This window comes from Garra rufa, chromosome 3 (genome assembly GCF_049309525.1).
Source record: "Garra rufa chromosome 3, GarRuf1.0, whole genome shotgun sequence".
Taxonomy (NCBI): Eukaryota; Metazoa; Chordata; class Actinopteri; order Cypriniformes; family Cyprinidae; genus Garra; species Garra rufa.
In genome coordinates this window covers 54,193,118-54,212,977 of record NC_133363.1, presented here as the reverse complement: position 1 = coordinate 54,212,977, position 19,860 = coordinate 54,193,118, and the positions used below count along the sequence as shown (strand labels likewise).

Here is a 19,860-nt window from a genome sequence, read left to right as displayed (position 1 = left end):
TTCTCTTGCATTTTTTCTCTCCAGATCCGCAAGCTGCGTCGAGAACTGGACGCCTCCCAGGAAAAGGTGTCCGCCTTGACAACGCAACTCAGTGCCAATGTAGGTGGACACAGATGCATAGTTCTGAAACGGCTCTTTATTCTTTTATTATATCTTCAGGGCATAATTAATTCCCGTTTCTGTATCTAGTGTCAGTTGTCATCCTGAGGCATAATATAAATGGTGTTACTGTAATCCCGGTGACGCCTGTGTGGGTTGTGTAGTTGATTAATGTCAGCGTTGATCATGACCTCATTGGAGTTTCCATTTGTCGTTATCTTACCATACAATAGTACTACGTCTTAGGCAATACCTGCTATTGTCAAACTTTTTCCTACACTTAGCATATACTTACCTGTGTAGTTAAACCTGTTAAGTTAAAAAAGTAAACCTGTTTTTAGAGATCACTCTATTACATGGTACTGTCGTAATTATTAGAAATAAAGTCACAGCATGAGATGTTCAATTATAATTGTGAAGTGTAGCAGCTATTTCAAGATATAGTCACAATTTTGAGGCGATTATGAGGAAAAAAGTGGGTGTTTTGAAATATAAAGTCATATTGAGAGTTGTAAAATTATTACAGTTATGAGAACTACTTTGTCTTTTTATTTTAACGGACAGGAGGAATCACAGTCGGAGGTGAAATGTAGCAGCTATTGCAAGAAATAGTGACAATTTTAAGGTGTAAAGTGGCAATTATGAGAAAATAGTTACTATTTTGAAATGTACAGTATATTGAGAGTTGTAAAATTAATTACGTTAATGAGAAATTGTCCTAATGTTGAGAATTTTTAGAAATTGTGAGAAAAAGAAACAGTTGTCAGAAAAAGTAAAAGTTGTGAGTGGTAAAATTAAAATTGTGAGAAATAGTTGCAATTTGATACAGTTGAGGTCTTGACCTGAATAAGATATTTCACATATAAGATGTTTTCATTTCAAAAGTTTACATCCCCTTAATTCTTAATACTCTGTTGTTACCTGAATGATCCACAGCTGTGTTTTTTTGTTAAGTGATAGTTCATGAGCCCCTTGTTTTTCCTGAACAGTGAAACTGCCCGTTGTTCTTCAGAAAAATCTTTCAGGTCCCACAAATTCTTTTGGTTCTCCAGCATTTTTGTGTATTTGTACAGTTTTCAACAGTGACTTTGAGATCTATCTTTTCACACTGAGGACAACTGAGGGACTCATATGCAACTATTAGAGAAGGTTCACACTCTCATTGATGCTTCAGAAGGGAAAGCCATGCATTAAGAGCCGGGGGTAAAAACTTTTGAACAGAATGGAGATGTGAACATTTTTCTTATTTTGCCTAAATATAATTTTTTTTTTCTTTAATATTGCCCTTCAGAATCTACAGAAGATAGTTACATGTTTCCCAGAAGACAAATTAAGTTTATGTTGCCGCATGCAGGTCTGGGATACGGACCAAACATTTATCCTGATCTTCAAATTCAAAAAGTGTGAAAAGATGGATTTCAACTGCAGGCAGTTTAATTGTTCAGGACAAACAATGGACTCATAAACAACTAATATTAAACAAAAAGACACTGTGGATCATTCAGGTAACAAAAACAGCATTAAGAATCAAGGGGATGTAAACTTTTGAACGGGATCATTTTTATAAATTCAACCTTTATTTTCTCTTGTGGACTTGAGGTCAGTACTAAACAAACAATAACATACATTTTGTATAATCCCTCTTATTTTGGTAAAATCATGAACATTTTGCAGATTCTGAAAGGGGGATGTAAATTTTTGACCTCAGCTGTATACAAAAGTTAAAAAAATTATGAGGAGAAAATCACAGTTGTAAGATGTCTAGTCATACTAACAGACATAAAATAAAAATGGTCAGAATAGTCTGAATTTTGAGGTATAAAAGTCACAATTATGAGACAAAAATCACAATTGTGAGATATGAAGTCATACTTTGAGATATACAATTACATTTGTGAGAAATAGTCAGTTTTAAGGTATACAGTAGTATAAAAGTTGCATTAATTATAAGTTATGATTATGAAAAACAAAATCTTTGTGAGATGAGAACATTTATGACAGATATTCACAGTTATGCAACTGTAAGATAGAAGTAGTCACTTTATGACATAAAGTCACAATTATGAAAAATGAATACTATCGAGCACCACTGTGTATAAAATCAGACTAAATTATAATACACTGTGTGACTAAGCAGAGTAATTCAAGTCGGAACAGATCTGTGCCATTTCCACCAGAGAAACTGGCTGTGTTTGATTTGATGATTTATGGCTATAGAAAAAAGGGAGTACAGACCATGTTCAGTGTTTTTGATATGTCCTCCTAAAGATAAATGCATGTGTAAATCATAAAGACATACATGTTATGCCTAAGGCAAAGGAATCCAGTCTTGTAAGTACAGTGTAACTACAAACTAGACAAGATGTTTTTAGAGATACTAACAGAAGAGGAGTGTAAGACAAGATTTTCTATTTTTTGCTGCATTGTTTGTCTTTCCTTCCATTTTAAGCATGTGCGTAATGGTTTCTGACGTACAGTACACCCTGAACTTGTCAACTTGTTGAGAACAATGTCAATTTTTGACTGCTGTGGAATGAGGTGAAGGATTATTTATGTTTGTAAGACGTATATAGAACATTGTTTTGGTTTTCCAAAACACTTTAGTGGCTGTTCAGCTATAGAACAGTGAGAAATATCCAAATAGAAAAAAAAGACACAACAGACGCCAGTAAAACATTTCAAGGCCCCAGGCAGCTTCATTGCTTTGTCTGTCTCAGTTATCAGTGTTAGGAGGAGCTTCGCTGCTTCTTAATATATCGCTGTAGTTTAGTTATCAGAATTTGAGCTATCTATGGAACAGCTGAAGAGCTCTAGTGATGTTTGTTCTGACGGGAACGGCCCTCTGAAGTGGCTCCCTTTGAACCGCTACCCTTCCCATGGGTGCTCAGAGAAGCACGCTCCCTCTCAGAAAGAAAAATATAGACAGGGAGGCTTTACAAAGACAACTGACAGCTCCCAAGACCCTCCTGGATGTGAGGTGAGGCGATGACCCTGAAGAAAATTGCTTAGTGGTTGCTTCTTTGTAGTTTGGGAATATTAGATTTGACTCTCAAACACTGCAAAAAAAAGGCTTATCTTACTTAGTATTTTTGTCATGCCTCTAGTCAAAATATCTAAAAATTCTTAAATTAAGATGCATGTACTAGATAAGCAAAATGACGTAAGATATTTATGTCTCGTTTTAAGCAAAATGCACTTAATTTAGTTTTTTTTTTTCCACCTGGGAACAAGTCAAATTGCCAAATTCTTAAAAAAAGTGTATTTTACTTACCTCACTGGCAGATAATTTTACTTATTTTAAGCAAACTGCACTTTATTTAGTTGTTTTTCCCTCTGAAAACAAGACTAAATGTCTTATGTCATTTTGCTTATCTAGTAAATGCATCTTAATTTAAGAATTCTTTGATATTTTGACTAGAAACAAGACAAAAATACTAGGTAAGATAAGCCTTTTTTTGCAGTGTATTTTTGAAAAAAATTCTCAGAAAGAAAAATGTAGGCAGGGAGGCTTTACAAAGACAACTGACAGCTCCCAAGACCCTCTTGGATGTGAAGTGAGGGGATGACCCCTAAAAAAAATGTATGCTTAGTGATTGCTTCTTTGTAGTTTGGGAATATTAGATTTGAAAGTTTTAACTTTGACTCTCATACACTGCAAAAAAAAAAGGCTCATCTTACTTAGTATTTTGGTCTTGCTTCAAGTCAAAATACCTAAATATTCTTAAATTAATATGCATTTACTAGGTGTACGTAAGATATTTAGTCTTGTTTTAAGCAAAATATATATATATTATTTTTTTTTTCAAAAAGTTGAATTATCTGCCAGTGAGGTAAGTAAAATATTTTTAAAACAAGAGTATTTTACTTACCTCACTGGCAGATAATTTTACTAATTTTAAGCAAACTGTACTTACAGTAATTTAATTTTTTTCCCCCTGAAAACAAGACTAAATATCTTAAGTAATTTTGGTTATTTAGTAAATGCATCTTAATTTAAGAATTCTTTGATATTTTGACTAGAAACAAGACAAAAATACTAAGTAAGATAAGCCTTTTTTTGCAGTGTATTGTTAAAAAAAATTGATAGGAAATGTTTAATTTCAAACTTTGTTATCTGAGCACAATTTGAAGCATTATTGAGATTGTTTTTGACATTTTTAGGGATGTATGTGTATTCAGGTGGTCTGAGAATTAAGAGACTCCATTTGATCTCCATTTATTGTCATTGTGGTTTGGGAGAAACAGTTGAGATATAAGAGATCATTTGTAATTGTTTTCATTTCTATAGGGAACATTAGATTTAAATGGAAAGGTGAACTGTAACGAAAGGGTAAATTAAGTTTCTGTTGCCGCATGCCGGTCTGGGATACGGGCCAGAGTTTAGATTGCACGTCTAAGTGTTTGTTTAATGGTAAAGAGTGTTTAGTAAGTTTAAGTCTTGCAATATCCAGGCAGCTCCTGGGTCATGCAGTTCATGCAGCTTTGAACAAAATAGTTATTTTGAGGTATAAAATTAGCAATTATGAGACAAAAAGCTGCATATATACCTAAAAAAGTCTGAGATATAAAGTCACAAATGAAAAATAAACACTATTGGGGGCCACTGTATATTTCTAAAACATACAAGGCTGAATCATAATAAACTATGAAACTACACAGAATAATTCAAGTCAGAACAGAGAAATAGACTTTTGGAAGAAAAAAAAAGGAAATTTAAGGTTTGCTGCTTCTGTTGAACGTTGCAATAACCATGAAGCTCCCACCCAGTTCATGCAGTTCATCCAGCTTTGAGCGAATGCGTTTGTGACTGTTCTTATCATCTCAAGGAGAAAGCTTTGCTTAGACATTTAATTTAACCACCTTGAAGGCAGATTGCCCAATGGCTGTGTATTATAGTGTAATATGGTTCAGCTATAATGCATGCAGGCAAAAAAACATCATTTGGAACTTGAATGAACTATCTTTCCTCATTTTACCTGTTCTTCTTTTCAGGCCCACCTGGTGGCAGCGTTTGAGCAGAGTTTGGGCAACATGACCATCCGACTCAAGAGCCTCACCATGACCGCAGAACAGAAAGTAAATATCAACATGCTTGCATTTGGATTTATCACACTTGTTTATTAATAAAATGAAACAGAACATGATTTTCTAGATGCATTGTCAGTAAATATATATATATATTTTTTGTGTGTTAGGACTCTGAGTTGAACGAGTTGAGGAAAACAATCGAGCTGCTAAAGAAGCAAAACGCAGTAGCTCAGGCGGCCATTAACGGTGTCATCAACACTCCAGAACTCACCTGCAAGAGTGAACGCTCAGGTGAGGGAAAAATTGCGACTTCATATTAGAAATGTTTGATGTTTGATTTCAAACTTTATCTCATCTATCTTTTCTTTTAATGTGTATAATTAATACATTTCTGTTTTAATCAAATTAGGTATTTTAAGCATTCTATATGTGACCCTGGGCCACAAAACCATTATACTGAATAAATTACCTTTCCGTTGATGTATGGTTTGTTAGGATAGGACAATATTTGGGCCAAGATTCAAATTAGAAAATCTAGAATCTGAGGGTGCACAAAAAATCTAAATATTGAGAAAACTGCCTTTAAAGTTGTCCAAATGAAGTTCTTGGCAATGCATATTACTAATCAAAAATTAAGTTTTGATATATTTATGTTAGGAAATTTACTAAATATCTTCATGCAACATGATGTTTACTTAATATCCCAATGATTTTTGGCATAAAAGAAAATTCTATAATTTTGATCCGTATGATTTTTTTTGGCTATTTCTACAGATATACCCGTGCTACTTAAGTCTGGTTTTGTGGTCCAGGGTCACATATATACTTTCAGACCTTGTTGTGTTGTGATTGGTTGATGTATTGTACTCTGATGTTTAGTTTAGCGGTCTGAACAGTAAATGGCCATCTTGATGTAAACTAAAATCCATCTGTTTATCAGGTAATTATGGTTCAGGCCCTGGAGCGCAGCCGGACCTGCGCATGCGCAGACAGCACTCATCTGACAGCGTCTCCAGCATCACCAGCGCCACCAGTCACTCCAGCCTGGGCTCCAACATGGACAACCCTGACTCCAACAGCAAGAAGAAGAAGAAGAACTGGGTGAGTACACACTCCTCTGAACAACATTTAAAAATGACAGTTCAGACATCATTTACTCAACCTCAGGTTGTTCTTTCTTCTGCTGAAGATACTTTAAAGAGTGTTGGTTACCAAGCATGTTCCAGTCCCCATCTATGCTGTGGGAAGTCACTGTTTGGTTACCCGTATTCTTCAAAATATCTTCTTTAAATGTTCAACAGAAGAAAGAAACTCGTACAGGTTTGGAACGGCTTGAGGTAAATAATGACCTGGACTGTCATTTTTGGGTTAACTATCCCTTTAATGTCTTAAGAACTGTTTAACCATTTCAAACCTGTGTGTTTCTTCATCCTGCCTACTATTTGTGTCTAACATTTGTCTTTTATGTTTTTGTCTGAAGTTGCTAAAACTTTAAATATTAATAAATACTACTAACAAACATCTAGAGTGCTATTTAACTAGATGCTGATGGTTCTCCTGAAAACAGAGTTTTTATAGTGGAAGTTAGTTTACCATACACATAGTGTTTAATATTGTACTTCCTGTTTTGCTGTATCATGCCGGCTGTAGCTGGTGACCTGTGCTGGAGGTGACGTGTCAGATGATGAATATGAATATGAATATGTATGTTAAATAATAATGACAACAGTCACCCTGTTATATTTGTTATATCTGGTAGGCTTGTAGTCCTGGTATATTTACATATACTTCTGTTTAGAAGTTTGGGGTCAGTATTATTTTTTTGTTTCGTTTTGAAAGAAATCAATAATTTTAGTCCGCAAGGATGCATTAAATTGATCAAAGAAAAAAGAAAAAGACAAGGTTAAAAAAAAACATATTTTAAATAACTGTTGTGCTTTTGAGTTGTCTATTGATTAAAGAATCCGGAAGAAAATGTATGTTTTCCACAAAAACATTAAGTAGTATAACTGTTTTCAACAGAGATAATAAGAAGAAAAGCAGGAAAAAGTATCAGGATATTAGAATGATTTCTGAAGGTTATCAAGACAAACGTAATGATGCTGAAAACTCAACTTTGCATCACAGGAATAAATTACATTTTAAAATATATCCAAATTAATTTTTCTTTTTCCCACTATTACTGGCTTTACTGTGCTAATGCAGCTCTGGTGAGCCTAAGAGACTTCTTTTAAAAAAATCTTACCAACCCCAAACTTTTAATTGATAGTGTACACCAACAATTTGAGTGTTTAATTGTTTAGTGTCCCAGTTTGTGATGTTACTTTTGCTAATCATTAGTCTTAGACTGAGTTTAGTTTGTGTTTAAATTTATTATTTAGCTTTGAATGGGTCCATCAGTGTCTTTTTAGCAAAAAACAGGCCTGGTGGTCCTTTTGGTCATGTAGTGTCTTGGAGAATGGTAACCAACGTAACTAGATCCCTGTTCCTGCAGTTGATTTGTGTTATTGCGTGTGCATTGGTCCTGGTGGACATATCACTGAGGGGTTTGTGCTGGTTTTGAGGGGTCTTTAAGTGAAATGTGGTGATGGAATTTAGCAAGACTCCTTCAACGTAGTAGTTCTTCCTGCAGATTTAGTGGTAGACGTTATAGACAGTGATCTCTCAGTGATTTAATAGCGTCATGCAGCCTGTGCTTCAGACCCCTGTGCAGGACACAAACACACAGCTGAATGTGCTTTTCTGTGTCTCTCTTTGTTTTTCGCTGTGCTGTCGCTTCATATGGCAGGTGTATGAGGTAAGATTGTGTGTGTTTAGAGAATCCTGCACACCTGTCTTTGGTTAACCCAGCTTCACTCCGCACTACACCACTAACCCTGCTAACCCCTAGATGTACTGCTCCTCAGCCTGCTGTCTTTCTCTTCCTTATACTGTTTTTCAGATCCCCTTTTCCCACTTTTTCCCTTCTTCCCTATCTGAAATAATGATTTAAATAATAATGATTTATAAGTCATTATGTTTATTTATACAATTATTTTAGTAGTTTACCACAGGACAGCAAAGTCTGCAGAAATGTTCTGCTCGTTTGATATTTGAATTCTTGATTATAAATTCCTTTACTTTGAACTTACTTATTTTTATCTTTTACATTTAGATTTTTTAAAAATACTTTATTAACTTTTTATATTTTTTTATTTTAAACATCTTGATTCTTTAACTTTATAGTTTTGCAACTATAGAGAAATCAATGCAACTGTATTGTAAACCTTGTTTAAAATAGTACAAATTTCTCAAATAAAATTTTAAAAGCTCAGCACACATATAAAAAGGCTTCTTTATCTTCAATCTTTGATATGGATGATGCTCAACCCTGCCTTTTTATTTTACGCTGTTTCTCCCTTGCTGTTTTACTCCCCTGTCTGCACTGTGCTGCTTCTTCTGCACAACTTTAAGCGCTGCCGCATAATTTTTTGAGAAACTCTCAGCTTCATAATCTTCTCTGTTTTCTCTGTTGTCGTTGTAGCTACGAAGCTCTTTCAAACAAGCCTTCAGTAAGAAGAAATCACCAAAATCAGCTTCGTCCCACTCAGACATTGAGGAGATGACGGATTCCTCTCTCCCATCCTCTCCCAAACTCCCTCACAATGGCACAGGCACCTCGGCATTGCTGCTCCGCAACACCCACTCCAGCTCAATGTGAGTGTGTTTGTGTTATATAACAGCTCTATAGGCCAATAATAATAGGGAATTTGGATTTATGAGAACAGGACATTTTGTTATGTTAACATCTAAGTGCTCTTTTCATCTGATTTTGTCATTTAGACTGTCAGACTGTCTGGATGGGGAGGCAGAGACTGTGATGCAGCTGCGTAATGAGCTGAGAGAGAAGGAGATGAAGTTGACAGACATTCGACTGGAAGCCCTAAGCTCCGCCCACCAGCTGGACCAGCTGCGGGAGGCTATGAACCGCATGCAGGTGCGAGACTGACCTTTGCATTACGTTCTTGCGGTCCTACAAATCAGATTTATTGCATCAGTTCTCCAAGATGCTTTATTTTGCAACAGTGTTTTTTAGTATTTTCTAGTAGAAAAGAACAAAGTCACATGTTTTTTCCTCATGTGGGTGGTCTGATAGGGGGAAATCGAGAAGTTAAAGGCAGAAAATGATCGTCTTAAGTTGGACAGCCAAGCCAGTGGAAGCAGGGCGTCTTCTCAAGTGTCCGTCTACAACCCAACCCTGACCCCAACGCCTGGCCTGTCTCATCACAGCCTTAACCTCACAGAGTCCACCAGCTTCGGTATGAGCATACATGTTATTTTTTGTGCACATTTTTTCCTTAAGGTTGTTTTGTAGCTATATACAATGCAAAAGTATTCATACCCCTTTATTTTTTTCACATTTTATGTTATGTCTTATGTTAAACTATTTTCATTACTTTTTCACATCAATTTACACTCCATGCACCATAATGACAAAGCAAAAACAGGATTGTCACAACTTCAAATTAAATAAATGAAATTAGTACGTTGCATAAGTATTCATACCCTTAACTCAATACTTAGCTGAAGCCCTTTTACAGCCTCAAGTCTTTTTGCGTATAATACGACAAACTTTGCACATCATCATTTGGCAATTGTCTGCCATTCTCTGTCTCACCTCTTCACCTCTCAAGCTCTGTCAGCTTGCATGGGGTCTGACAGACATATTCAGGTTTCTCTAGAAATGTTTGATTAGGTTCAAACCTTTAATGCAGCTGATTTTTTTCTGAACTCTTCCCTAGATGTGTGGCTTGTCTCTGAGCTCTGTCTCTGAGCTCTAAAGGCAGGGTTTTTTTTAACTCAAGGCTTGGTTTTTGCTCTGATATGCATTTTCAGCTGCTAGATTTTTTTATTAAGATGTGCGTGCCTTTCCAAATCATACCCATTTAATTAAATTTGCCACAGGTTAACTTCACTCGAGGTGTAGTAAAACCTACAAGCGATATGAATGCCTCTGAGTTAAATTTCAACTATTAACTATCCCAGAAAAGGGTATACATACTTATGCAATGGAATCATTTAGGTTTTTAATACTTTTGGCACTGTACAAGAAAAAAAACATGAAAGCGCATTACAGATCTGTTCTGTCTTCTTTTAGACATGCTGTTGGATGATTCTGGTGGAGACGGAAGCTCTCGTAAGGAAAGCAGACATGTAAAAATAGTTGTCAGTCTTCAAGAGGACGTCACATGGAAAGAGGTCAGTTCTCCTGCCTTTTTTGAGGGAATTTTTTTTTTAAATGCCATTTGAGAGATTTTTGTTTTAATGATATTTTTTCTGTGTCCCACAGGACTGCAGGACTCGAGACTTCCTGATTGGCTGCATTGGTGTCAGTGGAAAAACCAAGTGGGATGTTCTTGATGGGGTTGTACGCCGCTTGTTCAAGGTAAATTTATACACATTACTGTAATCTTTTGTTGATGATAAGTGGTTTACGTTCAGAAACATTAGAAAGTGGTTCATTAAACTATTCTACAAAAATGCAAAAAATAATCTACTTACTTATCTTATATCTAAAATTTCTTAAGTCAAGAAGGCAAGTAAAAATTTTTAGACAAGTAAAAATTATTTTCTTGTTTTCAGAAAAAACAAGTCAAAATTAAGTGAGTTTTTGCTTAGAACAAGCAAAATATTCTGCCAATGGGGTAAGCAAAAAAAAAAAAATCTTATTTCAAACAGAAAACAAGATTATTTGCTTACCCCATTGGCAGATTATTTTGCTTTTTTCAAGGAAAAGCGCACTTAATTTTGACTTGTTTTTTTTTTTCTGAAAACAAGACAATAATGTTTACTTGTCTAGAAAATCCTTCTTGATTAAAGAATTTTTAGATATTTTGGCTGGAAACAAAAAATCTAAGTAAGAAAAACATTTTTTGCAGTGAAGACAGGTGAAGCTCATGAAGCAATGTTCGGGTCATATTTTACTCCAAAAGCAAATAAATAAATGAAAAAGAAAGAAATGATATATAGTTAAAATCAAGCTGTTTTTGAGAACACAGCGTATTTTTAGATTTAAATATGCATCAATCTAGTAAAACAGATTCTACCATTAGTACACTTTATAAGTGTATTTTACAATTTAAATGTGTATTTTTGTAAGTAATATTAATGTGATTTGTTTGTGTTACAGTAGGCTACTGATAACTTCCTGTAATGGAGGAAATGCTCTTAATTATTAAGAAAGGAAAAAACATTTATAAATATTTGAGGGTGATATGACTTGGACATTTTTGACATACACATCCAAATTATTTGACTTTATTGATGTTTGCTATATAACAGAAGGCAACCATCCTGATTTTTGGAAAGTTGGTGGAAACCTGTTGGATTTGATTATCTGATGTTTATTTCTGTCTCTCTGTAGGAGTACATCAGGCATGTTGATCCGGTTAGTCATCTGGGTCTGGGTTCAGACAGTGTGGAGGGTTATCATATAGGAGATGTGATCCGATCCAGCGGAGCAGGCACACCTGAACTCCTGCCTTGTGGATACCTTGTGGGAGAGAATGACACAATCAACATCTCACTGAAAGGTTCACATTATCAGTTTTATTTGTTATCATTAATTGTCATAATTGTTCCCTATTTCAGTTGTTGTTAACACTGTGTGTGTTTCTCTTATTTCAGGTGTGAACTCACAGTCTGAGGATTCTCTGGTCTTCGAGACGTTGATTCCTAAACCCATGCTCCAACGCTACGTGTCTTTGCTCCAAGAACATCGCAGGATCATTCTTTCAGGCCCCAGCGGTACTGGAAAATCCTACCTGGCCCACAGACTGGCAGAGCATCTGGCGCTGCGAGAGGGCAAGACGCCCAATGAGAGCAACATCGTCACCTTCAATGTGGACCATAAATCCAGCAAGGTGAGAACTGACCTGTAGTTTACATAACATTTAGGTCAAAAGAGCAAGGAATTTTTTTTTTTCCCCTTTAGAAACTAAGCTTGTTATCCCCAAATCATAAAAGAAACATGATTAGCTGACAAGATATAAGCTGAAGTCTATAAGTCCTTGTACATTAGAAAGTAAAGATGTATATATTTATTTGCTAGGAGTTGCGGCAGTACTTGGCAAATATAGTGGAGCAGTGCAGCGCTGATGGACAGGAGACTGAAGCCCCTCTTGTGCTCATTCTGGATAACCTTCATCACATCAGCTCTCTGGGAGAGATTTTCAACGGCCTGCTTAACTGCAAATACCAACGCTGGTGAGTCTAACTTTTTATAAAATATTTTGTATTAAATGCATGTTCAAATGTCTGAAGTCAGTATGATTTTTTTCTAAAAGAAATGAACACTTTTATTCAGTAGAGACACAATAAATTGATTAAAAGTGACAGTGAAGACATAATGTTGCAAAAGATTTCTGTTTTGCTTTTCTACAAAAACATTAGGCTGCACAACTGTTTTCAGCACTGATATTAATCATAAATGTTTCTTGAACAGCAAATCAGCATATTATAATGATTTCTGAAGGATCGTGTGACACTGAAGACTGGAGTAATGATGCTAAAAATTCAGCTTTGCATCACAGGAATAAATTACATTTTAAAAGTGTATTAAAATAGAAAGCATTTATTTTTAAATGCAATAATATTTCACAATATTACTATTATTTTTTATCAAACAAAGCGGCCTTTGTGACCTTAAGTGACTTTCAGAAGCATTAAAAATATTACTAACACTAACCTTTTGAACAAAGTGTGTGTTTGTATAATTTGAAACACATTTGAAATGTATTCATGTACACAGTCCAGTTTTGAAACAAAAACATGCTTGTTATTATAGCAATAAGTGTGCATATGATTAATGGTTTCATTTTAATTCTGTTTTTGCAGTCCATATATAATTGGCACGATGAGTCAGGCAACATCTTCTGCTCCGAACCTGCAGCTTCATCATAACTTCAGGTACAAAACTGCTATTTTCTTGAATTAACATTAAAATGATACTTTAATGGGGAAACTGCTACAGAGTGACCTCAAGGTGGCGCTATTGCACTGTTGCCAGCAGCAGTGATGATTTTTTTCTTCCTTTCTTTAAATTTATATATATATGAGAGATGCTAACATGAGCAACATGTGATTTCTGTCCCAAGATGGGTGCTGTGTGCTAATCACATGGAGCCAGTAAAAGGTTTCCTGGGCCGGTTTCTGAGGAGGAAGTTGATTGAGACTGAGATCGGAAGCCGAACACGTAACCCACAGCTGGTGAAGATCATAGACTGGATTCCTCAAGTCTGGCACCACCTCAACCGCTTCCTGGAGGCCCACAGCTCATCTGATGTGACCATTGGTACAGACATAAACCACCATACTAAAACCAAATATGTGACCCTGGACAACAAAACCAGTCATAAGAGTCAATTTTTTGAAATTGAGATTTATACATAATCTAATCATAAGCTTTCAATTGATGTATGGTTTGTTAGGATAGGACAGAATTTGGCTGAGATACAACTATTTGAAAATCTGAAATCTGAGGGTGCAAAAAAATCACCTTTAAAGTCATCCAAATTAAGTTCTTAGCAATGCATATTACTAATCACAAATTAAGTTTTGATATATTTGCAGTATAAAATGTACAAAATATCTTCATTGAACATGGTTTTACTTAATATTCTAATGATTTTTGGCATAAAAGAAAAATCAATCATTTTGACCCTTACAATGTATTTTTGGCTACTAAGATACCCATGCTAAATAAAACTGGTTTTGTGGCCTAGGGTCACATATTAACAGACTATTCCCAGTGTCATTAATTTACTGTACAAGTGTTGAACTTGAATCTCATGTCTCTTCTCCCAGGTCCACGTTTGTTTCTATCATGTCCGATGGATGTAGATGGTTCTCGCGTTTGGTTCACTGACCTGTGGAACTACTCCATCATCCCCTACATGCTGGAGGCTGTGAGAGAAGGCTTGCAGGTAACATTTGCCCTCTTTTATAGTAAAATCTACCTTTTTCACAGTCACTGAAGTCACTAAATCTCTTATTATCAAATGTGACCTCGCACAACATTATAAGTGCATTCTACGTATCTCTCAGTATATAGAAATATACCTTCTATTTAGTGTTTGTTTGTTTGGATTTCTTTAGCTATATGGTCGCAGAGCTGCATGGGAGGATCCTGCGCTGTGGGTTCTTGAAACTTTTCCATGGGCAACTTCTCATCAGCACCCTGATTGGCCAGCTTTGCTGCAGCTCCGCCCAGAGGATGTGGGCTTTGATGGATACTCCGCCTCCAGAGAGGGCCTTAACAAACAGAGTACTCAGAGCGACAGTGATGCCGACCCACTGGTAAGGTTTAGTGTTTATTCTTACAGTTTACGATTGTCTGACAAACAGTTCAAAAATTATGAGCAAACATTTTTCATATCTCATACCTGTAGATCAAAGTTGGCAGGTACTCTCGGATCATGGTGCTTATGAAGAGTAACTTTTTTAGTGTAGGTTTAGTTTTGATAGATCAGCATCAGCCATTTGTGTCATCAAAACTTTTGGACAGAGGCAAAAATAAAAAAATCTGTACAGGCATTTTTGTGTGGACCTGTCCAACGATCATTTGAACCAATTTTAATGACATATTTTTAAGATATTGAATATAATCAACATTATTTACAAAGATATATTGTTTGCTGCACTAGTTTTTTTTTTTTTTTTTCTCAAAATGCAAAAATCATCAAGTTGGGGACATGATAAAGAAGTAAATTGGTCTTGGAAGGGTTGCTGAATAAGATCATTATATAAACAATTTATAAACATAATTTATGTAAATTCACATAAGATGAAAACTCACTTATTTAATTTTATGAAAATGATCAGTAACACTGTATTTTTATGTCAAAAATGATCAATGTTAACATTTCTGGGATTTTGGTGGGTTTTGTAGCAACATTTATATCTAATTTTCACAAAAAAAATGTTTTTGTATAAATGCATACTTTACACAACCATTCAAAAGTTTGGGATCAGTAAGACTTGTAACGTTTATTTGATCAAAAATGCAGAAAAAAAAAACAGTAATATTGCGAGATATTATGACAATATAAAATAATAGTCTCTGTTTTAATATACTTTAAAATATAATTTATTCCTGTGATGCAAAGCTGAATTTTCATCAGCCATTACTCCAGTCTTATGTGTCACATGATCCTTTAGAAATCATTCTAATATGCTGATTTATTATTAGAATTATCAATGTTTGGAACTTAAGATACTTTTTTCAGAATTTGATGAATACAAAAGTTAAAAAGAACAACATTTATTTTATTTAAAATGAAATTTGTAAGTCTTTGCTATCACCTTTTATCAATTTAACACATCCTTGCTGAATACAAGTATTAATTAGTTAAAAAAAAAGAATACAAATTTAGGCAAGGCAAGGCAAGTTTATTTATATAGCACATTTCATACACAATGGTAATTCAAAGTGCTGTACATAAGAGGAGTTAGAATCACAAAAGCATAAAAATCATAGTCATAAAAATTTTAAATAATAATCACACAAACAAATTTAAGAACATATTTAAAAATTAATTAAAACAGTAACAATAAAAACAGAGAATACTGACTCTGACTCTGAACTTTTAAACAGAAGTGTATATTGTTAGAAAAGATTTCTAATTTAAATAAATGCCCTTCTTATTAACTTTTTATTCACCAAAGAATCTTAAAATAAAGTATCACAGGTAGGGGTGGGCGATATGACCTAAAATTAATATCACGGTATTTTTCATCTTTTGAACGGTGCCGGTATAATATCACGGTATTACTTTTTTTGGTACATTTTCGGAGGAGTAGCCTGTCCTGTCCATTTAGTATGTGAATAAAGTTAATATTTTCATAATATAATAAGTATATGGTAGGTATCCTTATCAAAAAGAGACATGGGAGAGTATTATGCATTCTCAACATATTTATTTTGCAAAAAACTTAAAGATCTTACTTAACAGTGTACAACAAAACAAAAAAATATTTTTTATTGAAATTTAATTTCTGCAATATTTACAACCTTTAAATAACTGGGGGAAATCAACCCATGGCAACAGTTTAAAAGTAGACCAATTCTGTGGGGAAAAACGCAGACTTGGCAACCCTGCATCCAACAAGAGCTGCTGGAGTTAATGTCTTTGCACACATGAGTACGAAATTTTCGTCCGACATTTTTGCACGTTAAAAAAAATACAGGTTATGTTAATAGAGTTTACACACTGCCTCTGAAACTTTCGTCTGTCATAAAAAAATTTGGATCGTGTTTGATTTTCTGCATTTTCACATCCATAATAAGCATTTTGATAAGGATGGCGAATATGAGAAAACTAAAAAAAAAAAAAAAACGCATACGAAAATCGGACTCAGTGTACAATGACCTTTAGATTTGAATGATCACGAGTCGAAAGTAAAGAGAGATGACAAAAATAGACTGGAGGATTTGTTGCAATCTTGTACTCACTGACAAATATCTATTATAAGACGTGCTGCTCCCTTTACAAAACCGAAAGTAAAAGTTAACAGGCCGGTCGCGTTCGCCTCGCGCCTGCTCAATTTGTGATCCGCTGTGTAAATCCTTTTGCCGGCCGACCGGGAAAAGTCCCGGTCGTCCCGATTGCCACTCCGCCCCTGGTATAGGCTACAGGCCCGACCTTTCACGATGTTTCACCAGTCGTTTAATGGCCACTCCCCTTTTACCACCTGCAAAGCTGATACGAATATGTTTTACTTTTTTATTTACAACAAGATATATAGTATAAGGACAGGTATTCAGACCACAACTGAACGTTTGAAGAAAATTTAATGTTTTAAATATACCGGTATTGACGGTATTAGAAAATCCATGTCGTGGCGCAATCTCACACCGGTGATGACTATGACACCGGTGTACCGCCCACCCCTAATCACAGGTTCCAAAAACTGTATCCAGGACTGATAATAAATCAGCATATTAGAATGATTTCTAAAGGATCATGTGACACTGAATACCAGAGTAATATTGCTGAAAATTCAGCTTTGATCACAAAAATATATTCGATTTTGAAGTGTATTAATATAGAAAAAATGGTTTTACAACATTATAATATTTTAAATTTAGTTTTCTCTATTTTTGATCAAATAAATGCAGCCTTGATGAGTGTAAGAAACTTTAAAAAACATAAAAAATCTTAAACTTTTGAAAGACATGCACCTCTACAAAATTTCTGTATACTTCAAATATGATTTCTTTTTAAAACTCGTATTATGTCATCAGGCCTGACTGTTATTTTTGTGCATTGTGTGAACAGATGAACATGCTCCTGCGTCTGAAAGAGGCGGCCAGCTGCTCCAGCCCGCAGAGCTACGACAGCGACTCCAATAGCAACAGTCACCACGATGATATCCTGGACTCTTCGCTGGAGTCCACGTTATGATCCGTAATGCCATTAAATTCCTCGAATCTAACGCCAGCTGAGGCAGCAAAATCAAAATCAAGTCATTAACCTACGGGTGCTGGTAACCCAAATAAAGAATGACGCTTCATATATAAAAAGATATATAGAAAGAAATATATATACGCCAAAACTCAACGGTACGTCAAGCTGCCTCGTGTAAATTGCCAGTTTTTACAACAGCAAAATCAGAAGAAAGTGCTTTGTCCCAATTTTTACCTCAGAAGTAAAAGTGCGGCCACATTAGCCAAATTTCACGGACATAAAAAGTGGTCTGTCATCAATAATGCAATGATCCGAGTGAACATGGATTCCTATTGAACTGGATTTCGCTGAACTTCGATAAATGTGACCGCACTTTAACTGTTGGAGAAACTTTCGCACACAATGCAATGCTCGTTTGTCTTACCCTCTACTGGTCAAATAGAGGAATTACATCTTGAAACTGACAAGCTCCTATCAACACTCAAAAGAACATTGACTTTCCACCTTTACTGATGGACTTGCTCATGACTTTGCAAAACCAGCTTGATCGGATGCTGGCCATCGTTTCATGTTTTACTTAAGGATACGGATAAAATAGCATGGTGCTACACTTATGATTTCGGACTTATTTATTGTAACGATTGGACAAAAATACCTCGTTTGCCATCTGGGATGTGCTTTTGTTTGCCCTTTTAAAAAAAAAACACCCGTTCCTTAACTGCTGACCGCATGTTCCAGTCATCTACTGTAGCACAAAGCCTATCTATCTATTTTTTACACTCGATCGCGCTCTGTTTTTGGTGCTGAATGGAATCTGGTGCCTTACTCCATTTTGTAAAGGAAAAAACGGCACTATGTTTTATACTTCTGAAAAATGCTGATTTTATTATAGTTCAGGGCTCTACATTAGTCCTTTGAATTTGCCTAAACAGCCTCACAGTCATCATATCATATATCAGAGGTACAATATGTGTTGTTTAGAAAAGAGGAAGTGGATAAAAGGAGCGAAAATTCATGTTTTTGCTATACACTTAAATGGGCGTTTTACTTTTAAACATAGTTGAAAAACATGCTTTTATATATGTGAAATGCATATGAACTCTACTGGCACAGTTCATCTTGAGTGGTTCAGCTGTAAGACTTTGGTGCTTAAAGACCGTCTCAACACATCTTGGCAAAAGCACAGTATGAATTTGTTCATAATTTGGTGTATGAGTATACCTCATTGACCATTTTGGCCTTTTTCGTGTACATATCTTGCGTTCAATGTGAAAGAGTAAGAAACGTCCGCATAGTCATTGGATTAATAATATACTGTATTTGCTGCTTTGTAATGCAAGGATGCTTTTGGAGAACTTGTACATAAAATGTTATCTTTGATTCTCTAAAGGAACATCATTTGGATGGATAGTGAGTTTCCTTGCATGGGAAAGCATAATATATGGGGCTATTCAGTGTTTTCACCTTCTTTATGTTGTCGAATGCTGTTGGTGTGGCGCTGCAGGGTTTTAGTTACACCATTGCTTCCATTTTACCATTTCGTCATCGATCCTATGCAACATCATTTTGGATTTCAAATGGAAGCCAAATATCGTAGCTCTGTAACATCACTGCCAATACGTTGTGTGTACACTGTGTATATAATTTGTGAATAATTTTAGGATATGTGCCTAATATTCATTTCGTTGATGGATTATAATGATGATGATGATTTCAAGCACAAATGTTGTTGTGATCGTTGTAACTGAATCGGGAGGGCTACAACTGAATGGATTTCATGTCACTGAATGTGCATTTCTGGCTGTAATATATCGATGTAAATATTTGACTACCCTGCAGGCTGCATTTTGATGAATCATCTTTTTCTAGCCGTTTATAACAGTGCTTGGAAATATGGAATATTTTGTGTACAGTGTCTTTTTCATCTTAACAGTCCCGGCGGATGGTCTGTGAAACACAGGCGGCCCAGAAAGATTTACTGATCACGTTACCAGTTTTAAATTATTTGTAATTCAATAAACCTAATAATTATTTATTGTTTATTAGTTTGTTTTCATGACTTCATGCAAGCACAATGATGAAAAACATTATACAAGAAATACATATACATGTGACATTTTTATATCATGTTCAATTCAATCATAATATGAACTAAAAAAAACAACTTATTTAAAACAACTCGTTTTCACACGACTGGCTAAAATGTAATGCTCATGTTTGTACTGTATAAAAGAACAAATGTTTTTATCCCAAGCACGTACAAAAAAATTAAAATTGAGCAATAGAT

At 35.2% G+C, this 19,860-nt stretch overlaps 1 protein-coding gene across 4 annotated transcripts in view; it reads left to right on the top strand.

The window, feature by feature from the left end:
• nav2a (neuron navigator 2a) overlaps positions 1-19,613 on the top strand; it is a 226,426-nt gene extending 206,813 nt beyond the window's left edge. For all 4 annotated transcript variants that reach the window (XM_073836405.1, XM_073836404.1, XM_073836403.1 and 1 more), the window contains 17 exons: positions 25-99; positions 5,092-5,175; positions 5,295-5,418; positions 6,068-6,228; positions 8,651-8,823; positions 8,950-9,103; positions 9,263-9,425; positions 10,265-10,365; positions 10,457-10,552; positions 11,531-11,699; positions 11,794-12,029; positions 12,218-12,372; positions 13,003-13,074; positions 13,263-13,459; positions 13,972-14,090; positions 14,263-14,463; positions 17,445-19,613. In XM_073836405.1, the coding sequence (XP_073692506.1) occupies positions 25-99; positions 5,092-5,175; positions 5,295-5,418; positions 6,068-6,228; positions 8,651-8,823; positions 8,950-9,103; positions 9,263-9,425; positions 10,265-10,365; positions 10,457-10,552; positions 11,531-11,699; positions 11,794-12,029; positions 12,218-12,372; positions 13,003-13,074; positions 13,263-13,459; positions 13,972-14,090; positions 14,263-14,463; positions 17,445-17,570 (2,406 nt within the window). In that variant the 3' untranslated portion in view covers positions 17,571-19,613. The remainder of the gene's footprint in view (positions 1-24; positions 100-5,091; positions 5,176-5,294; positions 5,419-6,067; positions 6,229-8,650; positions 8,824-8,949; positions 9,104-9,262; positions 9,426-10,264; positions 10,366-10,456; positions 10,553-11,530; positions 11,700-11,793; positions 12,030-12,217; positions 12,373-13,002; positions 13,075-13,262; positions 13,460-13,971; positions 14,091-14,262; positions 14,464-17,444) is intronic.
• Positions 19,614-19,860: the final 247 nt, after the last annotated feature.